General features: G+C 50.6%; 1 protein-coding gene across 6 annotated transcripts in view; it reads left to right on the top strand.

Moving 5' to 3' along the window:
- Positions 1–970: 970 nt before the first annotated feature.
- LOC115080708 (soluble scavenger receptor cysteine-rich domain-containing protein SSC5D-like) overlaps positions 971–16913 on the top strand; it is a 32876-nt gene continuing 16933 nt past the window's right edge. The window contains exons 1-9 of one of the 6 annotated variants that reach the window (XM_029585072.1): positions 971–1264; positions 1457–1554; positions 4159–4234; positions 5247–5273; positions 6282–6599; positions 7029–7307; positions 10091–10126; positions 12257–12316; positions 13075–13146. In XM_029585072.1, the coding sequence (XP_029440932.1) occupies positions 4210–4234; positions 5247–5273; positions 6282–6599; positions 7029–7307; positions 10091–10126; positions 12257–12316; positions 13075–13146 (817 nt within the window). In that variant the 5' untranslated portion in view covers positions 971–1264; positions 1457–1554; positions 4159–4209. The remainder of the gene's footprint in view (positions 1265–1456; positions 1555–4158; positions 4235–5246; positions 5274–6281; positions 6600–7028; positions 7308–10090; positions 10127–12256; positions 12317–13074; positions 13147–16913) is intronic. The other 5 variants (XM_029585071.1, XM_029585074.1, XM_029585073.1 and 2 more) reach the window with 5 other exon arrangements.

Below are 16913 nucleotides of genomic sequence, written 5' to 3'. Positions count from 1 at the left end.
TGATTTGTTTCCTAACAGGAAATTCGGTATATAAAAATTCTAAATAAATAAAATAAATAAATAAATAGCAGGGGGTGCTGCGGGGCAGGAGTGAGGTGCATTGGCAGAGCTGTGTGGGTGAGGGTCTCAGTACTGGAATAGCAGGAGGTGCTGCAGGGCAGGAGTGAGGTGCATTGGCAGAGCTGTGTGTGAGGGTCTCAGTACTGGAATAGCAGGGGGTGCTGCAGGGCAGGAGTGAGGTGCATTGGCAGAGCTGTGTGTGAGGGTCTCAGTACTGGAATAGCAGGAGGTGCTGCAGGGCAGGAGTGAGGTGCATTGGCAGAGCTGTGTGTGAGGGTCTCAGTGCTGGAATAGCAGGGGGTGCTGCAGGGCAGGAGTGAGGAGCATTGGCAGAGCTGTGTGTGGGGGTCTCAGTACTGGAATAGCAGGAGGTGCTGCAGGACAGGAGTGAGGTGCATTGGAAGAGCTGTGTGTGAGGGTCTCAGTACTGGAATAGCAGGAGGTGCTGCAGGACAGGAGTGAGGTGCATTGGCAGAGCTGTGTGTGAGGGTCTCAGTACTGGAATAGCAGGAGGTGCTGCAGGGCAGGATTGAGGTGCATTGGCAGAGCTGTGTGTGAGGGTCTCAGTACTGGAATAGCAGGAGGTGCTGCAGGGCAGGAGTGAGGTGCATTGGCAGAGCTGTGTGTGAGGGTCTCAGTACTGGAATAGCAGGAGGTGCTGCAGGGCAGGATTGAGGTGCATTGGCAGAGCTGTGTGTGAGGGTCTCAGTACTGGAATAGCAGGAGGTGCTGCAGGGCAGGAGTGAGGTGCATTGGCAGAGCTGTGGGTGTGTCTGTGTGGTACAGAACATCAGGTCACAATAGTCAAATGGCAGTTCTGCATCACACAGTAATCTCTGATCGAGTGCTTCCCCTTTAAGTTAACCATGCTGGCACTGTGCAGTATCTGTAAACGAAGGTTCCTCTGGCAGCAGGTGCTGGAATGATGGGGAAGTCCCCAGCAATTCTCTCTTTCCTGGTTACTCAGAGCCCAGCCAGTAACATGATCAGGCGCAGAGATCCTGGCACAGCAAATCTCGGCTGGGCTTAGACCGGCACCAAGGAACAGCAAACCGGGTGCTCAACAGCCCATATGCTGGCATCGAGCTGCAGCCTAGGGGCCTCTGTTCCCTGGGGCTCGCAGCCGGGGACAGACAGGACAGAGAGGGATTGAAGCTGCGGGGGCTCACGAGTGGGGGTGGCCGCAGCACACCTGACTTGGCAGGTAGGTTCTTGAGAACATCTCAGCGGCACTTGGGATGGAAGGAAGTCATCAAGCCACTCCTTTCTTCTGCCCTCCTCCTAGCAGAGGCCGATCCAGTCCTGGATTTACCTCTGGTACAGACTGGGACTTATAGTTCTCAGTGACTGCTCTCTCGCCCCCCCTCCCCCTCTCCGTTACTTTTTCAATGTTTAGGTCCAGAACGGACCCTGGATGGGGGGGACACACACACACAGCACTGAGCCTAGGAAATACTACCAAGGATACCATTGGTCAACCACAAAGAAAAACAGGTATTTTTTCTACAAAGCAAATACAATTTTCTAAAGCATTTTTTCCCCTTTCCCCAAGATGTGGGTGGGAGTGAGGATGCTGGGCTTCCGAAAGGGGTACGGTCCACATTCTGCCTCCCGAAGAACCCCTCCTGCTGCTCCTAGGGGCATTGGATGGCCAGGGCGGTGAAGAATCGAACAAGAAGCCTCAAGGAAATGGATCCCCCTGCCCTAGCTTTATTTCCTGCAAATTTCCAGTACTCCCGAGTGATTCCAGCAGTGGGGTTAGCCCCCGGGAGCTCGAAAGAGAGAAACAGAAAGCCTGTTTTTCTCTCCATCATTTCTCCCCTATGGTGGGGGGGATATGATGGAGGTCTATAAAATCATGAGAGGACTAGAGCAGATTCATGTAAATCAGTTGTTTAGTCTTTCACATATTAGAAGGACTAGGGGGCACTCCATGAAGTTAGAAAGTAGCACATTTAAAACAAATCGGAGAACATTATTTTTCACTCAAAATGCACAATTAGGCTCTGGAATCCATTCCAGAGCTTAATTGTGGTGAGTGCAGTTAGTGTAGCTGGGTTTCGAAAAGGTTTGGAGAAGTTCCTGGAGAAGTCCATAAACTGCTAGTGGAAAATAGCCACTGCCTATTACTGGCATTATTTATTGATTTAAAACTTTTCTCTACCGACATTCATGGGAAAATCACATCGGTTTACATTAAACAGGGGTAACCATTAATAGCATGGAATCTGTTTAGTGTTTGGGTACTTGCCAGGTTCTTGTGGCCTGGTTTTGGCCTCTGTTGGACACGATACAGGATGCTGGGCTTGATGGACCCTTGGTCTGACCCAGCATGGTATGTTCTTATGTTAAGACAGGACAGGAAAGACAGCAGCACATAGGAGGCTTCTCACCTCTAGCGCACACCACAGAGGGTTATGTGCAGGCATTCACTGGTGACCTGCAGGACACCAGCCTTTTGGGGAGGTTGCTACATGTCAGAAAGCAGAGATGACAGAAGACAGAGTAGAAGCAAGAAAGACAACGACCAGCAACGTGACAGACGCTACCTGGGGGAACACAGAAACGGCACAAACCTTTCCACTGCCTGCCGCAAAGGACCATTAGCTACAGCACAGAAAGAAAATGCCACCGCGCACCCCAGCAGAGAGGCATAGGAGGGAGCAGGCCCAAATGACCCACACATAAGAAGACATTTGCAGATTTTGGTGCTGCCCAAAATGGGAACTGCAGCCCTCCCAGCGAGCGCCATGAGAGGTAAAGTCAATGAGGAGAATGAGCTCGAGCAAAACGAAAGGAGGTTGGCATTCAGGAAGCAAGTGAAAACCATGGCGTTACCCGGGTCCTTCACGTGGAGGGGGAGATGGCAGTAAGCCAGGGGCAGGATGAGCTGGGACTATTGCATTCTGGATGAACTCGGAGGGCCGAGTTAAATGTGAGAAGACGTACGGAACGGGGAAGGGAAAGGAGGTGGTTGAATTGGTGCAACAAGTTTTTTTTAATGGATCCCAGCTCATCAGGGAATGAGGGCTGGGAGTGAATATATCTGAACAGCTGCAGACTCTAGGGTTGGGCTGGACCATTCATGGTGAGGGGGGGGGGGGGGTGTATTAAGGGATGGTGGCAGAATGGGGGGGGGGGAGGTGTGTTGTTAGACTGGGAATTGTGAGTGGGAAGGTTTATAAGGCCCGTTAGGTAACGAGTTTGGATAGGGGGGAGTTGAATTTGTTTGTCAGGTTGATTACGCTGCTGGAGGATTTACAAGTTCTTGGCGCTGCGTTTCTAATTAGCCAATATTAATTGTGTACACGATGTCCTTACATTGTATGATGCGCACTGCTTTGGTTTATAAAGGCGCTTTATGAAGAAACGTCTGAAACGACCTTCAATGCCCGGGGAAGTGCTCCGCGGGAGGGTCTCCAGCTTCCGTTCTGGTGTCAGAATTTCAGGGTGGATTCCTATTGGCTGAGATCGTTCCATGTGTTTCCAATCTCTATTCACCCCCCCCCCCCCCCAGAAGAAACTGGTGGAACCGCTCAGGAGTACTGGGGATCTGCAGGAAATCCAACAAGGGCAGCGGATCCATTCATTTGTCACTGCCCTGGCCTTGCTTAGGCCCTTGCTGTTTGGTTTTCAGGCCCCCGTCGGGCCACTTGCCTTCTCCTCCTCCCCCACCAGGCCCTGATCAATCTGCCTCTTCCCTCCTGCCGCTACCCCCCCCATCTATGGACTTCCCCCTTCCTTCCTTCCCCAGGCCAATCCTTGGGCCTCTACCACCCCCTTCTTCTCCCAGCCAACTCTGGCTCTGGGCCACAGGTGCCAGCTCAGCGGCTGCTTGGGCCCCGGCCAGTCTCGTGTCCCAGGTGACGTAAAGTTGTGTTGAGTTGAGCATCCCCCAATCGTTTTGAAACGTTGGCTCTCATGTTCTCGGCCGAAGTGTCACCTGCTGCCTCCTCTTGCCAAGTACGTATGGGGTGGTCCCCTGCGGCCTTAGCTGCCACGTTACAGGCCAGGCCAGGCCAGAATACAGAGGGGGCACATGGGTGACGCCCTTAAACCAAGACGGTGACCAATTCTAAGGTCTTTCCTTTTGTGCAGGCGGAAGCCGCTGATCCCATCCTCCCCCTTCTCTCGGGCACCGTGAGGAACATGTTGCTGTGGCTGATTGTGTCTGGTGAGTTGTGTGCCCAGCTCAGGGCGAGCACGGGGACAGGGCCCCGGCCCCCAGGACTGGGGCTCAATCCCCAGGAGCCGAAAACCGAAGGGGGGAGCTGGCAGGGTAGAAAAAGAGAGGAACGTGACAGGAGAGGAGGATACCAGAGAGAGACAGAGGAGAGCAAAAAAAAAAAAACAGTACACGCAGAGAAAGAGAAGAAGCAAAGAGCTAGGAACGGCGAGGAAGAGAAAAAGAGGAACAGGTGGGAGATAAGGAACCAGAAGGCCTGCGCCGAACCCTGGCTTCACCCCCTTGCTTCCTCGCCATCAGGGATCTGCTGGGCCCATTCCTGGACTTCTTGAATTCAGTTGACTGTTTGCTACCCTGCTCCGCCGGGGCTGGGAAGCCGCATCGGGCATCCCACCACTTTGTCTGCTTGATGATCCTGAGCTCCCTTCCTGTGGACCTCTTCTTCTAGAACATTCTCTCCTTCCTCTCATCAGTGTTTGATTCCCGTGCTCCATTTATACCTTCTGAGCTGTCTGAATGCCTCTCTCATATCCCCCCCCCCCCCCCCCCCATCTCGACTCTCCTCTCCTCCAGGGCTTAGGTCCTTAAGGGGGGGGTCAATACCGAAAAACCCACCAAGTAGATAAGATAACGTACATTTGCCCAATTATTGAAGGCCAGCGACTCCACTGCCAAGAACTGGCTGACTGGCCAACGAAACCTAACCATAATGTCATAAAATCCAGCGTACTTTTGTTCGCGCGTGGTGCACGAACAAAAGTACGCACTCGCGCAAAATTATAAAATCCACCCCAGTGAGATGAGGCAGTGGAGGGTTCAGCTTTCACTTGTCAGTGTGTCTGTCCGTCTGTCCCCCCGCTAATAATTTCATCAGGACCCATCTCGCTCCCCAAAGTTCCCTCGGCGCAGCGCACAGGTAGCTGTTGAGAATGACAGGGCCCGAGAGGAACCGGGGCGAGTCAGCTGCAGGCCCCTCAAAGGCTTGTCTTATCTTTTTCAGCTGCTGGCATGGGCTTTCCAGTAACAGGTAACATCAACTATCAGAATGTAATGTACTGCATGGTCCCTCTCTCAACCCCCCCTGAGGTCTTGGGGTACTGCTGTCTCTTCCCCTGAGTCTCTTTCCAGCTGTCCATGCGGTATTCACGGTGCTGCTAGCTCCTCCTCTGAGCTCTCTCTCCACCTTTTCATACTGTATTCAGGTTTTTGGTGCTGTCTCCTCCTCTCAGGTCTCTCTTCATCTGTCGGTGCTGTATTCACGGTGCTGCTAGCTCCTCCTCCGAGATCGCTCTCCACCTTTTCATACTGTATTCAGGTTTTTGGTGCTGTCTCCTCCTCTCAGGTCTCTCTTCATCTGTCGGTGCTGTATTCACGGTGCTGCTAGCTCCTCCTCCGAGATCGCTCTCCACCTTTTCATACTGTATTCAGGTTTTTGGTGCTGTCTCCTCCTCTCAGGTCTCTCTTCATCTGTCGGTGCTGTATTCACGGTGCTGCTAGCTCCTCCTCCGAGATCGCTCTCCACCTTTTCATACTGTATTCAGGTTTTTGGTGCTGTCTCCTCCTCTCAGGTCTCTCTTCATCTGTCGGTGCTGTATTCACGGTGCTGCTAGCTCCTCCTCCGAGATCGCTCTCCACCTTTTCATACTGTATTCAGGTTTTTGGTGCTGTCTCCTCCTCTCAGGTCTCTCTTCATCTGTCGGTGCTGTATTCACGGTGCTGCTAGCTCCTCCTCCGAGATCGCTCTCCACCTTTTCATACTGTATTCAGGTTTTTGGTGCTGTCTCCTCCTCTCAGGTCTCTCTTCATCTGTCGGTGCTGTATTCACGGTGCTGCTAGCTCCTCCTCTGAGATCGCTGTCCATCTTTTCATCCTGTATTCAGATTTTTGGTGCTGTCTCCTCCTCTCAGATCTCTCTTCATCTGTCTGTGCTGTATTCAGACTTTGGGTGTTCGAGTGCTGCTGTCTTCTCCCCTGAGGTCACCTTTCAGCTGATCATTATTCATATTAGAGTTAATGTTGTTGTTTATATTTGCAGGTCAGCCACTGGTCAGGCTGGTAAATGGATCCAGTCGCTGTGCTGGGAGAGTGGAGATCTTCTATAACAATGCATGGGGATCTGTGTGCGATGATGGCTGGGACTCCCGGGCTGGTCAGGTGGTTTGCAGACAGCTGGATTGTGGAGTTGTCCTGTCAGCGCCAGGGAATGCCCTCTTCGGGCAGGGGCTAGGACCCATCTGGCTGGACGACGTGTACTGCAATGGGAGCGAGTATCTGCTTAGCATGTGCCCTGCGAAGCCATGGGGTATAAATGACTGTCGCTACCACGCAGAAGACGCCAGCGTCGTGTGCTCAGGTGACCAATCTCTGCAGAATACACACACTTTCGTGCCCATTCAGTTCATTGATACAACTGCTGCTGTGAATTGGAACAAATAGATACCAGAACGTTATGGGGTCCCTGGTGAAATACAGATGCAAATTTCACAATTTCCCAGTGTCCACCTCAATTTCCTGCTCTGTCCACCTCAATGCAGCTAAAAACCCATGTAATTCCCCTTTGAGAATTGGTGCAAAGCCCGGGCGTTAAAGTTATCCGTAGTTTGAAATTGCCCTTCTCCCCTCTACATGGACAACAACAGATAGCACGGGGGTGGAAGTGTAACCACATCGGCAGTTCATCTCACAATTCCTGAAGATCTCTAAACTGACTCTTAGGGAAATGCAGAAACAGTTGCGTGTCACTAACACTGCTTCCTGTGCATAACTTTCTCTGTCATTGCAGCAGAGCTGCCCAAACCCAACATCTCCACTCTGGCCCAGGCAGAAAGCAGCCAGCATCTCATCTGCAGGATTCCCAAGCTTCACCTGGACACCACTGTTTACTTCTACCAAGAGGGGCCGAGGCATCAGGTCGCAGTGCGGGGGGTGTCCATGCGACAGGACACCGCCCTCTATGCTGCGAATGAGTCGGGGGAATACACCTGCCTCTATGAGGTTCGAGCAAACCGGACGGAGCAAAACTTCCAGTCCTTGCACAGTGACCCAGTCCGGCTATCCATAGGTGAGAGCTTCCATCCGGCAATCACAAAGGGGCCTTCATGAATAGCCCCCCCCCCCCTCTTTTCCTCGTGTAACATTTTTTGTCACTTTTAGGGTGATCGGTTGGCTCCATTATTTGCAGCACAGGCAGCTCTAGTCCTGGTTTTCACTCTATTTGCTAGCAGGGAAGTGTAGCTCCGATTTCCTCTTAGAAAAGCACAAGGGGTCCTCATGTCTGTACAGTTTTGTGTAAAACCAGCCTGTGCCTGATGGCGCTGGAGTCGCCTGATGACCCAATGCAGGAATCCATAAGGAGCAGTGTTTAGTTCTTTGCTGCTCTTGTCCAGTGCCTCTTCCTGCTTACGAGTCAAGCTCCATAGCACCCACCGACAGCTGAGAAAAAAAGGCTGCAGCTCCCAAGGAGCACCTTTATCGAGAACTAGAGCTTTCTGGGTCAACACAAGTTCCCTACCTCATTCTCTGCATGGGCTGTGAGCTCTACCTATGAGGCACTTCAGGCCCATACATGTTCAGCTCCTGAAACCAGCTCACTCTTATCTTCCTGTGCCTCAGCTCTAATCCCCGGCTCTGTCACTCTCTGTGTGTGACCCTGGGGGGAGTCACTTTATCTCCCTGTGCCTCAGCTCTAATCCCCAGCTCTGTCACTGACTCTCTGTGTGACCCTTGGGGGAGTCACTTTATCTCCCTGTGCCTCAGCTCTAATCCCCGGCTCTGTCACTGACTCTCTGTGTGACCCTGGGGGGAGTCACTTTATCTCCCTGTGCCTCAGCTCTAATCCCTGGCTCTGTCACTGATTCTCTGTGTGTGATCCTGGAGGAGTCACTTTATCTCCCTGTGCCTCATCTCTAATCCCTGGCTCTGTCACTGACTCTCTGTGTGTCACCCTGGGGGAGTCACTTTATCTCCCTGTGCCTCAGCTCTAATCCCCGGCTCTGTCACTGACTCTCTGTGTGTCACCCTGGGGGAGTCACTTTATCTCCCTGTGCCTCAGCTCTAATCCCTGGCTCTGTCACTGACTCTCTGTGTGTCACCCTGGGGGAGTCACTTTATCTCCCTGTGCCTCATCTCTAATCCCTGGCTCTGTCACTGACTCTCTGTGTGTCACCCTGGGGGAGTCACTTTATCTCCCTGTGCCTCAGCTCTAATCCCCGGCTCTGTCACTGACTCTCTGTGTGTGATCCTGGAGGAGTCACTTTATCTCCCTGTGCCTCATCTCTAATCCCTGGCTCTGTCACTGACTCTCTGTGTGTCACCCTGGGGGAGTCACTTTATCTCCCTGTGCCTCAGCTCTAATCCCTGGCTCTGTCACTGACTCTCTGTGTGTCACCCTGGGGGAGTCACTTTATCTCCCTGTGCCTCATCTCTAATCCCTGGCTCTGTCACTGACTCTCTGTGTGTCACCCTGGGGGAGTCACTTTATCTCCCTGTGCCTCAGCTCTAATCCCTGGCTCTGTCACTGATTCTCTGTGTGTCACCCTGGGGGGAGTCACTTTATCTCCCTGTGCCTCATCTCTAATCCCTGGCTCTGTCACTGACTCTCTGTGTGTCACCCTGGGGGAGTCACTTTATCTCCCTGTGCCTCAGTTCTAATCCCTGGCTCTGTCACTGACTCTCTGTGTGTCACCCTGGGGGAGTCACTTTATCTCCCTGTGCCTCAGCTCTAATCCCTGGCTCTGTCACTGACTCTCTGTGTGTCACCCTGGGGGAGTCACTTTATCTCCCTGTGCCTCAGCTCTAATCCCTGGCTCTGTCACTGACTCTCTGTGTCTGACCCTGGGGGAGTCACTTTATCTCCCTGTGCATCAGCTCTAATCCCCGGCTCTGTCACTGAGTCTCTGTGTGTGGTCCTGGGGGGAGTCACTTTATCTCCCTGTGCCTCATCTCTAATCCCCGGCTCTGTCACTGAGTCTCTGTGTGTGACCCTGGGGGGAGTCACTTTATCTCCCTGTGCCTCAGCTCTAATCCCCGGCTCTGTCACTGACTCTGTGTGTCACCCTGGGGGAGTCACTTTATCTCCCTGTGCCTCAGTCCCTCCTCTTTGGCAGCTGTCATTTTGAGCTTGTATCCAAATTCGTACTAAAGCCATTCCACCCCAAAAGAGGCAGCACACACACTTAAGAAAATGACAGACGATTTGCAGGGACCCAGTGTGGCTCCCACCCTTCTATAAACCCCAGTTCTGTCAATCTTGCTGTAGCTTGTTCAGAAGCCATTTAAGTTCAGGGTTAAAAGGGACACTGTTCAGTATGAGCTGGTTGGGTTAATAGATATAGATAAACCCGGGTAGATTATCCTGCGTAAAAATGATAAGGCATCAATTTTATAGTGCTACCAGCTGTCCACAGCACTATAAAACAGTGATAACTAGTCTGGTCCCGTAAGTCCCTGACCCCCAAAGCTAACAATCTAAGCAGGTACCCGAAGCAATGGGAGCTAAAGGAACTTGAGCAAGGTCACGGGGGAGCAGTCTGTCCCTGGGGCCTCAGGGCAGCTAAAAGCACCTGCTGGATTTCCTCGCCTGCATGCTTTGAGCTGGATTTAAAAGCAAGCAGTTCCGGGGATATAAACAGTGGGTACACACTTGGATTTGCACAGACATGGCCCACTTTGTGCCAGGCTGCTGACCATGCATATATAGCAAGTGCAGCCCATCGCATTAACAGACAAGTTTGCTCTACTCTTTGTGTGTATCAGTCTCCCACTGGAGGGCTGATTAATACAATCTCTCCCTAGCCGAAAAAAACAAAAATAAAGCCACAAACTCAGTTTCTGCTTTCGCCGCAGGTCCTGCTACCTTCACCTCCGATACTGGGCTACCAGGTAAGACTCTACTCTTCAGCCATCTCTGTGTGTGTGGGGAGGGGGACTTTTCTCTATGGACAAACACTAACTCTATAAAAGGGATGCGGTTTTATTCAGTTTGACATATCTGACACTGGATCTCTCCCTGGTGTTTTCCAGACATTGCTGCGGTTTTGACCCCCCCCCCCCCCCCATAAATAGTGCTAGCCTCCACAGCAGGTAGAACCCCTTTCCCAGACACCTGGCAGCGATTGGCTACTTTCCACGATGTCACAATGCACAGGAAGCACGAGCACAGGGCAGGCAGAAGCAGGCGCTCCTGTTACCGGCAGCAGCTTCAAAGAGTTTTGGAAAAAAAAAAAGTCACGCTGTATCTCAGCTTTGCTATTGCCGCTCTCAATGGGCAGCCACGGTTTTCATCTTTTCTGCATCAATTACCGTTCTGAAAGAAGCAGCCAATCCACTGCGTTCCCCTTCCTGTGCCCGACCCGACATTGAAACATGCCCCTTCGAGCATCCTGCAAAGTGGCATCATGCGATGCATTGTATCACAGGAGCCCGGGTCAGACGGAAATTAAAGTGGTAGGCACTGCCTACAGTCCCCTCCTCTTTTGGTCTTATTCTTAGGTTTCTTACTTTCTTATACTAGTCCATTTTCCTATATTTGTTTATTTAACTGGAATAAAAATGTGCATCATTATTTTGATCTCACCTCCTGTATTTAAATCTCCTTTCTTTGGTCTATTTTTTAGCTATCAGTGCTTTATGTGTATCAGTGTGACACCTTCATGGGTTTCTGATGAAATCAGTGTGACACCTGCTTGGGGCTCTGAGGAAGATCTGCTCTTCAGCTGTCTGTGCTGTATTCATGCTTTACGTATATCAGTGTGACAGCTGCATGGGGATCTGCTGAGATCTGCTCTTCAGCTGTCTGTGCTGTATTCATGCTTTACGTGTATCAGTGTGATGCCTGTATGGGGCTCTGATGAAGATCTGCTCTTCAGCTGTCAGTGCTGTATTCATGCTTTACGTGTATCAGTGTGACACCTGTATGGCGCTCTGATAAAGATCTGCTCTTCAGCCGTCTGTGCTGTATTCATGCTTTACGTGTATCAGTGTGACAGCTGCATAGAGATCTGCTGTTCAGCGATGCCTCTTTCAGAAGCCCATTTGAATTTAGGTTTAAAACCCACAACTTAAGCGTTTCAAGACCCATGTAACTTCAAGATGTGATAAAACGCTCTGCTCTTTGGATGCAATATATTCTCAGTAAAGGGCTGATTAATTCAATCATCTTTTATTTATGTCACACTCTGCCGGAGGGTGCGTTTAAAGCGTGTTACATCACAAAAAAACCAAGGCCAGGTGCTTGGTGAGGCCTCACCTGGAGTACTGCATTCAGTACTGGTGCCTGCAGCTCAAAAAGGATAAAGACGGGATAGCGGCAGTCCAGAGAAGAGCGACCAAAATGGTGAGGGGTCAGCATTGGAAGACTTATGAGGAGAGGCTGAAGGACCTGAATATGTACAGCCTGGAAGAGAGGAGGTGCAGGGGAGAAAGGATACAGACCTACAGATACCTAAAAGGATTTAACTATGCACAAACTTTGAACCTTTTCCGTTGGAGAAATCAGTAGAACTAGGGGGTCACAAACTGAAACTCCAGGGAGGACGACTCAGAACCAAGGTCGGGAAATATTTCTTTACGGAGAGGATGGTGGATGCCTGCAATGTCCTTCCCAAAGAGGTGGTGAAGACAAAAACACTCAATTCAAAGGGGCACGGGCTAAACACTGTGGATCCCTAAAGGCCAGAGAATAGAAATAAAGAAGCGAGTGCATGGGGGTAACTTGCTGGTGTGGCGCTTACTGCCCTTCTCACTAAGCCTGATGCTTTTGAATCAACACTGCTGCTTTCTGCTTTCACGGCAACAGTTAAGGGAAATTGGATTCAAACAGCATCCGAGAGCCTTGACTTTCACAGTCTGGGAAACTGATAAGCGTGGGGGTAACCTGCACAGTGTGGCAGATACCGGCGCAAGCTTGCTGGGCAGACTGGGTGGATTATTTGGTCCTTTTCTGCCGTCATTTCTATGTAAATATAACACACAGGGGTGAAGGAGGATTAAATAAATCTTGTTGACTTTCAGAAAAAACCGCTGGCTCCCTTACCAGTCCTATTTCCTTCACCCATGGGCTGGAGCCCAAAGGTAAGATCCTTGTTAACAAAGATATCCCTACGAGAAAGGGGGCAATGAGGGCTTAGTAATTCTGTGTAATCCTTCTCCGCGCACAGCCAGGCCCCGACATTGGTTCTAGAAAAGGGAAGCAATTCGATTCACAATTTGATTCTTGGGACGTTTCTCCCACACTGGATCTTTTGGTTTATTTTTTTTCCTGGTATTTCCTAGACGTTGCCGCTGTTCTGATCCTCTTCTGTCTTACACTCTCTCCTGGATCCGGTGCAGCTTTCCCTGGGACCGAACGGGGATTGGCTGCTTTTAATGATGGCCACAGAGCCGGCAGAAGCTGGCGCTCGTGGCACCAGCCGCGGCACCGCGGAAATATTATGCCTTAAGTTGATTAGAATAAAGACGTGCATCTTATACTTTGTCACACCAGTGTATTTGAGCCTCCTTTCCATGGATCCATTACAGCTGTCCGTAATGTAATTCATGCTTTACATGGGTCCGGGCCATGCCTGCATGGGGCTCTGATCTGCGCCTCAGCTGTCCGTGCTGTATTCCTGCTTGACGTGTATCAGAGTGACGCCTGCGTGGGGATCGGATGGAGATCCGCTCCTCACCTGTGCCTCATTTGGAAACCATTGGAATAAAGGGTGAAACCCCAAAATAAAAAGATCACGGGACACGTCCCTTCAGCATAGCAATAGGACGGTCTGCTCTGCTCTTTGCTTGTGACGTAGTCCCAGCCGAAGGCTGATTGAATTAATCTCGTTGACTTTCAGAAGAAAATACAAACTCAGGCTCTGGTTCCATGACCAGGCCTAGTACTTTCACCCATGGCCTGGAGCCCAAAGGTAAGACCATTCTCTTAAGCAACATTGCTGGGGGGTGGGTAGGGGGGCCTTCCTAATACAAGACATTCCCAACGTAGGAACAGGTAAACACGGACATTGTTTCTATAAAAGGGATGCAGTCTTTCAGCCTTTTCTTCTTTGACCGAACCTGAGTCACAGCCGAGACTGGCTCTCTTCCTGCTTAGCCCATGTGGCTGCTGCTTTGATCCTATCCTAAATCATGCAGGTAGAGCTTCGCTCCCCACCCCCTTTTGCCAAAGACCCGACAGTGACTGGCTGCCTTCGAGGCCAACACTGCGCACAGCCAACATGGGCCGTGGGAAGGCAGCAGCAGGAGTCTTCGTCACCAGCAGCAGCCGAAGACTTCGGAACCGCCTCGCACCATGCCGCAATGTTGCCCGCTATTTTCTCTCTCTCGGTGGGCGGCTGCTACAGTCACCCATTTCCAGTAGTTTCCAATTGTCTGCGTCAATTACTGGGCCACACGAATCAGCCACGCCCCCTGCTCTTCCCTCCCTGTGCCTGAAATTCAAAAAACATGCCCCTTCTGGCTCCCTGCAGAGTAACAGAACATGACATTCATCATGGCTGCCCAAAAGCACTGGCCAAAGAGTCTTAAATAACAATGGGGGGGGGGGCAAGATGGCCACCTGAAAGGACACTGCGAGCGTGGCGTGCCGATTCCTTAAACTTTGTCGATTATGCCACCTACGGTTAAGGGGAAAGTGAAGATTTTTCCCTCCACGATCTCCCACCTTACCAGCCAGCCCCCGATTACGACCTTTGTGGCGCCGGCTTCCTATTTGACGGGAGGTGCGCTCCCCGTTGCGAGGCTTAGCGGGAGAGAGCTGGACTTGCCTGGGGAGAGGTGCAGCCTGTGCCGAGGCACGATCCCTCCCCGCAGGCTGCGACGGAGCAGAACGAGATCTGCGGTCTTGCTAATGCACTGGAGGGGGGGGACCCAGGAGTGTTCGAGTCTTCTTTCACTTACCAATGTGGCTGAGGAGACCCCCCCAGGGATGACCGATGTCCTTCATCAAACCTTTGCCCTTACTATGGCTTTGGGATCAGCGGGGGGGGGGGGGGGATGTTGGTGAGATCCCAAGCTCTGCAGGCGGCCAGATCGCAGAGGAGATCTCCCAGCTGTTTGAATTCCCTCTGCGACTGATTGCCAAAGTTGGGTCAAAGTTCCTGCTGTGTTTTGGGTTAAGCGTGATTTCCTTATGGCTAAACTAGAGCCTCCAGTTTCCAGTTACGGCTCCACGCTTCCTGAGCACGAATCTAAATGTGTTACTATGAAACGAGACATTGAGAAGATCCAAGGGGTTCAGGCTGGTGGAGCTTTATCTTACCGAGCTGAAGATCTAGAGACTGCTTCAAGACATCTTAACCTTCGATTCATGAACTTTCCTAAAACAAGGGGGCGAATTACCCTTAGTAACTTTCAAGAGACATCTATCGGCCTGGTTTTGAATCTCCCTAGCCGATATTGCTCCTGTCAATAAGATTTTCTTCTCATCACCTTCAGCGCTTTCTAAGTGCACACGGTGCTTCTGTTTCTTGCGTAATGACTTTGCCTCAATTTTTGGAAACTTTGGAGGCTGAGGTAATTGAGCGGGCTACGTTAAAGTTTCTTTTTTTTTTTTGGTGACTTGTCTGCATCCTCCTAACACATGAATGTTCCTTATCATGGTCGAACAGCGAGCGCTTATCCAGCTTTATGCAGGATAACACAAGAGAGGGGCTTTGCTGGCCTTGACCCAGGATACTAGAGCTCTGGCAGCGTCGTTTTTACTGTGATATTCTTGCAAGTGTTTTGTCAAATATCAAAACAATTCTTATATCTTCCTCTCTCTGCCTCAGCTTATGCTAGACAGGTAATAACGTCTTCGCCTGCTCCCATTCCAATCAACTGTCTTAAGGATATGGTGGAGCCCTCTTGAATTCAGGTATTTGGTTTTGCTTGGAAAAGTCATTTCTTCTTATACTCCTTTCTCTTGCTCCCCCCTTCCTGTTACTTATATGAGAACGGAGAAGCAATATTTGTGTTTTCTTAGCATTGTTAATTATTGCTTTGCTTACTTGTTTGTATTACCATACAAAGTTTTGGGCTTTAAAACGATATATCCAAAATTAAGTTTAAAAAACAACAATGCAACTGCTTTTTGGCTCTGTTTCTTCCTCTTTTGATCTTATTAAGAAATTACTACTTACCTGATGATTTCCTTTTCTTCACCACAGTCCGATGAATCCAGATAAAAGTGGGTTATGCACCTCTACCAGCAGATGGAGACAGAGCAAACTGATGTCACAGTATATATACCCCTGCAGTGACATCAGCCCGACAGTATTCTCTTCGAAAGCAACCGTGGACAAGACAATCAAAACGTGATTAAACAGATAACCATTTCAATACTCAGCCAACAGGCGACACTGAGCTCAGACAAGAATGTATTAACACACTTCTAAGGATGGGACTAGCACTTACCAGTATTCGCTGTAACACGCAGTCATGGAGAAGGACCATAAAGACAACCATTTGGCAGCCAAGGGAGGGAAGCTGGATTCGTCTGACTGTCCTACAGAAAAGGAAATTATCAGGTAAGTAGTAATTTCTCATTTCTTAGCGTCCAAACAAGTGGGATGTACCCAAGCTACTCCCAAATAGGGCAGGAGGCTGCCCGTGGTCCACTCAAAACCACACGTGCAAAGGCTGCGTCCTCCCGAGCATCCAGAGGACAATACCAGAAAAAGGTGTGTAAAGAGGATCACATCCAACTCAGCAAATGTCAACAGGAGACAACACTTTCACTTCTGCCCAGGACACTGCCTGAGCCCTAGTGGAATGAGCCCTGACCTGACCAGGTAACTGCTTCCCAGCATCCACGTATGCAGCCGTGACTGCCTCCTTAATCCAGCGAGCTATTGTAGCCCGCAAGGCCGGCTCCCCCTGCCTAGTACTGCTGTGAAGGACAAGCAGTCCTCCGTAAAGGCTTAGTAACCTCTGCATACTGGACATCCAGGGGTTGCAACAGACGATACGCTTCTATATCTCTTTTACTGTCCAGAGACGGCAGGGAGATGGACTGATTCAAGTGAAACTCAGTGACCAACTTCAGTAAAAAGGAAGGAACAGTACACAGCTGTACCGCTGCTGGAGTCACCTGAAAGAATGGCTCATGTCAAGACAAGGCCTGCAGTTCGGAAACCCTACGCACAGAGCAAATTGCCACAAGAAACACCAATTTCAAGGTCAGCAACCACACGTTCAGGCACCGGAAACAAAGGAAGACGAAGACGTGTCACTCCTTTCAGGAAACAGGCCACATCAGGATGAGCCAACAAGGATCCATGATTCACCTGACCTCTGAAACAGGCAAGAGCCGCTACTTGTACCTTTAAGGAATTAAGTGCCAAGCCGTTATTCAAGCCATCCTGCAAAAATTCCAAAATGAGCAGGATCTTGACCAACCAAGGAAGAGTACCTAGGATCTTCACACCAGGCCTCAAAACACTCGCCAAACCCGAACATAGGCCAAGAAAGTGGAGAACTTTATAGCTCTTAGCAAGGTGGAAATCACTACCGCAGAGTATCCACGTTTCAGCAAGCGAGCCCTTTCAAGGACCATACCGTAAGACAAAATCAAGTCGGATCTTCTGGAAGGACAGGCCTCTGCTGCAACAGGTTCCTGTGCGCCGGAAATCAAAGAGGCAAATTCACCAGGAGCCTCTGCAGATCTACATGCCACTGTCTCCTGGGCCAATCT

Source organism: Rhinatrema bivittatum, chromosome 19 (genome assembly GCF_901001135.1).
Source record: "Rhinatrema bivittatum chromosome 19, aRhiBiv1.1, whole genome shotgun sequence".
Lineage (NCBI taxonomy): Eukaryota > Metazoa > Chordata > Amphibia > Gymnophiona > Rhinatrematidae > Rhinatrema > Rhinatrema bivittatum.
This window is presented reverse-complemented; position numbering and strand designations above follow the sequence as displayed.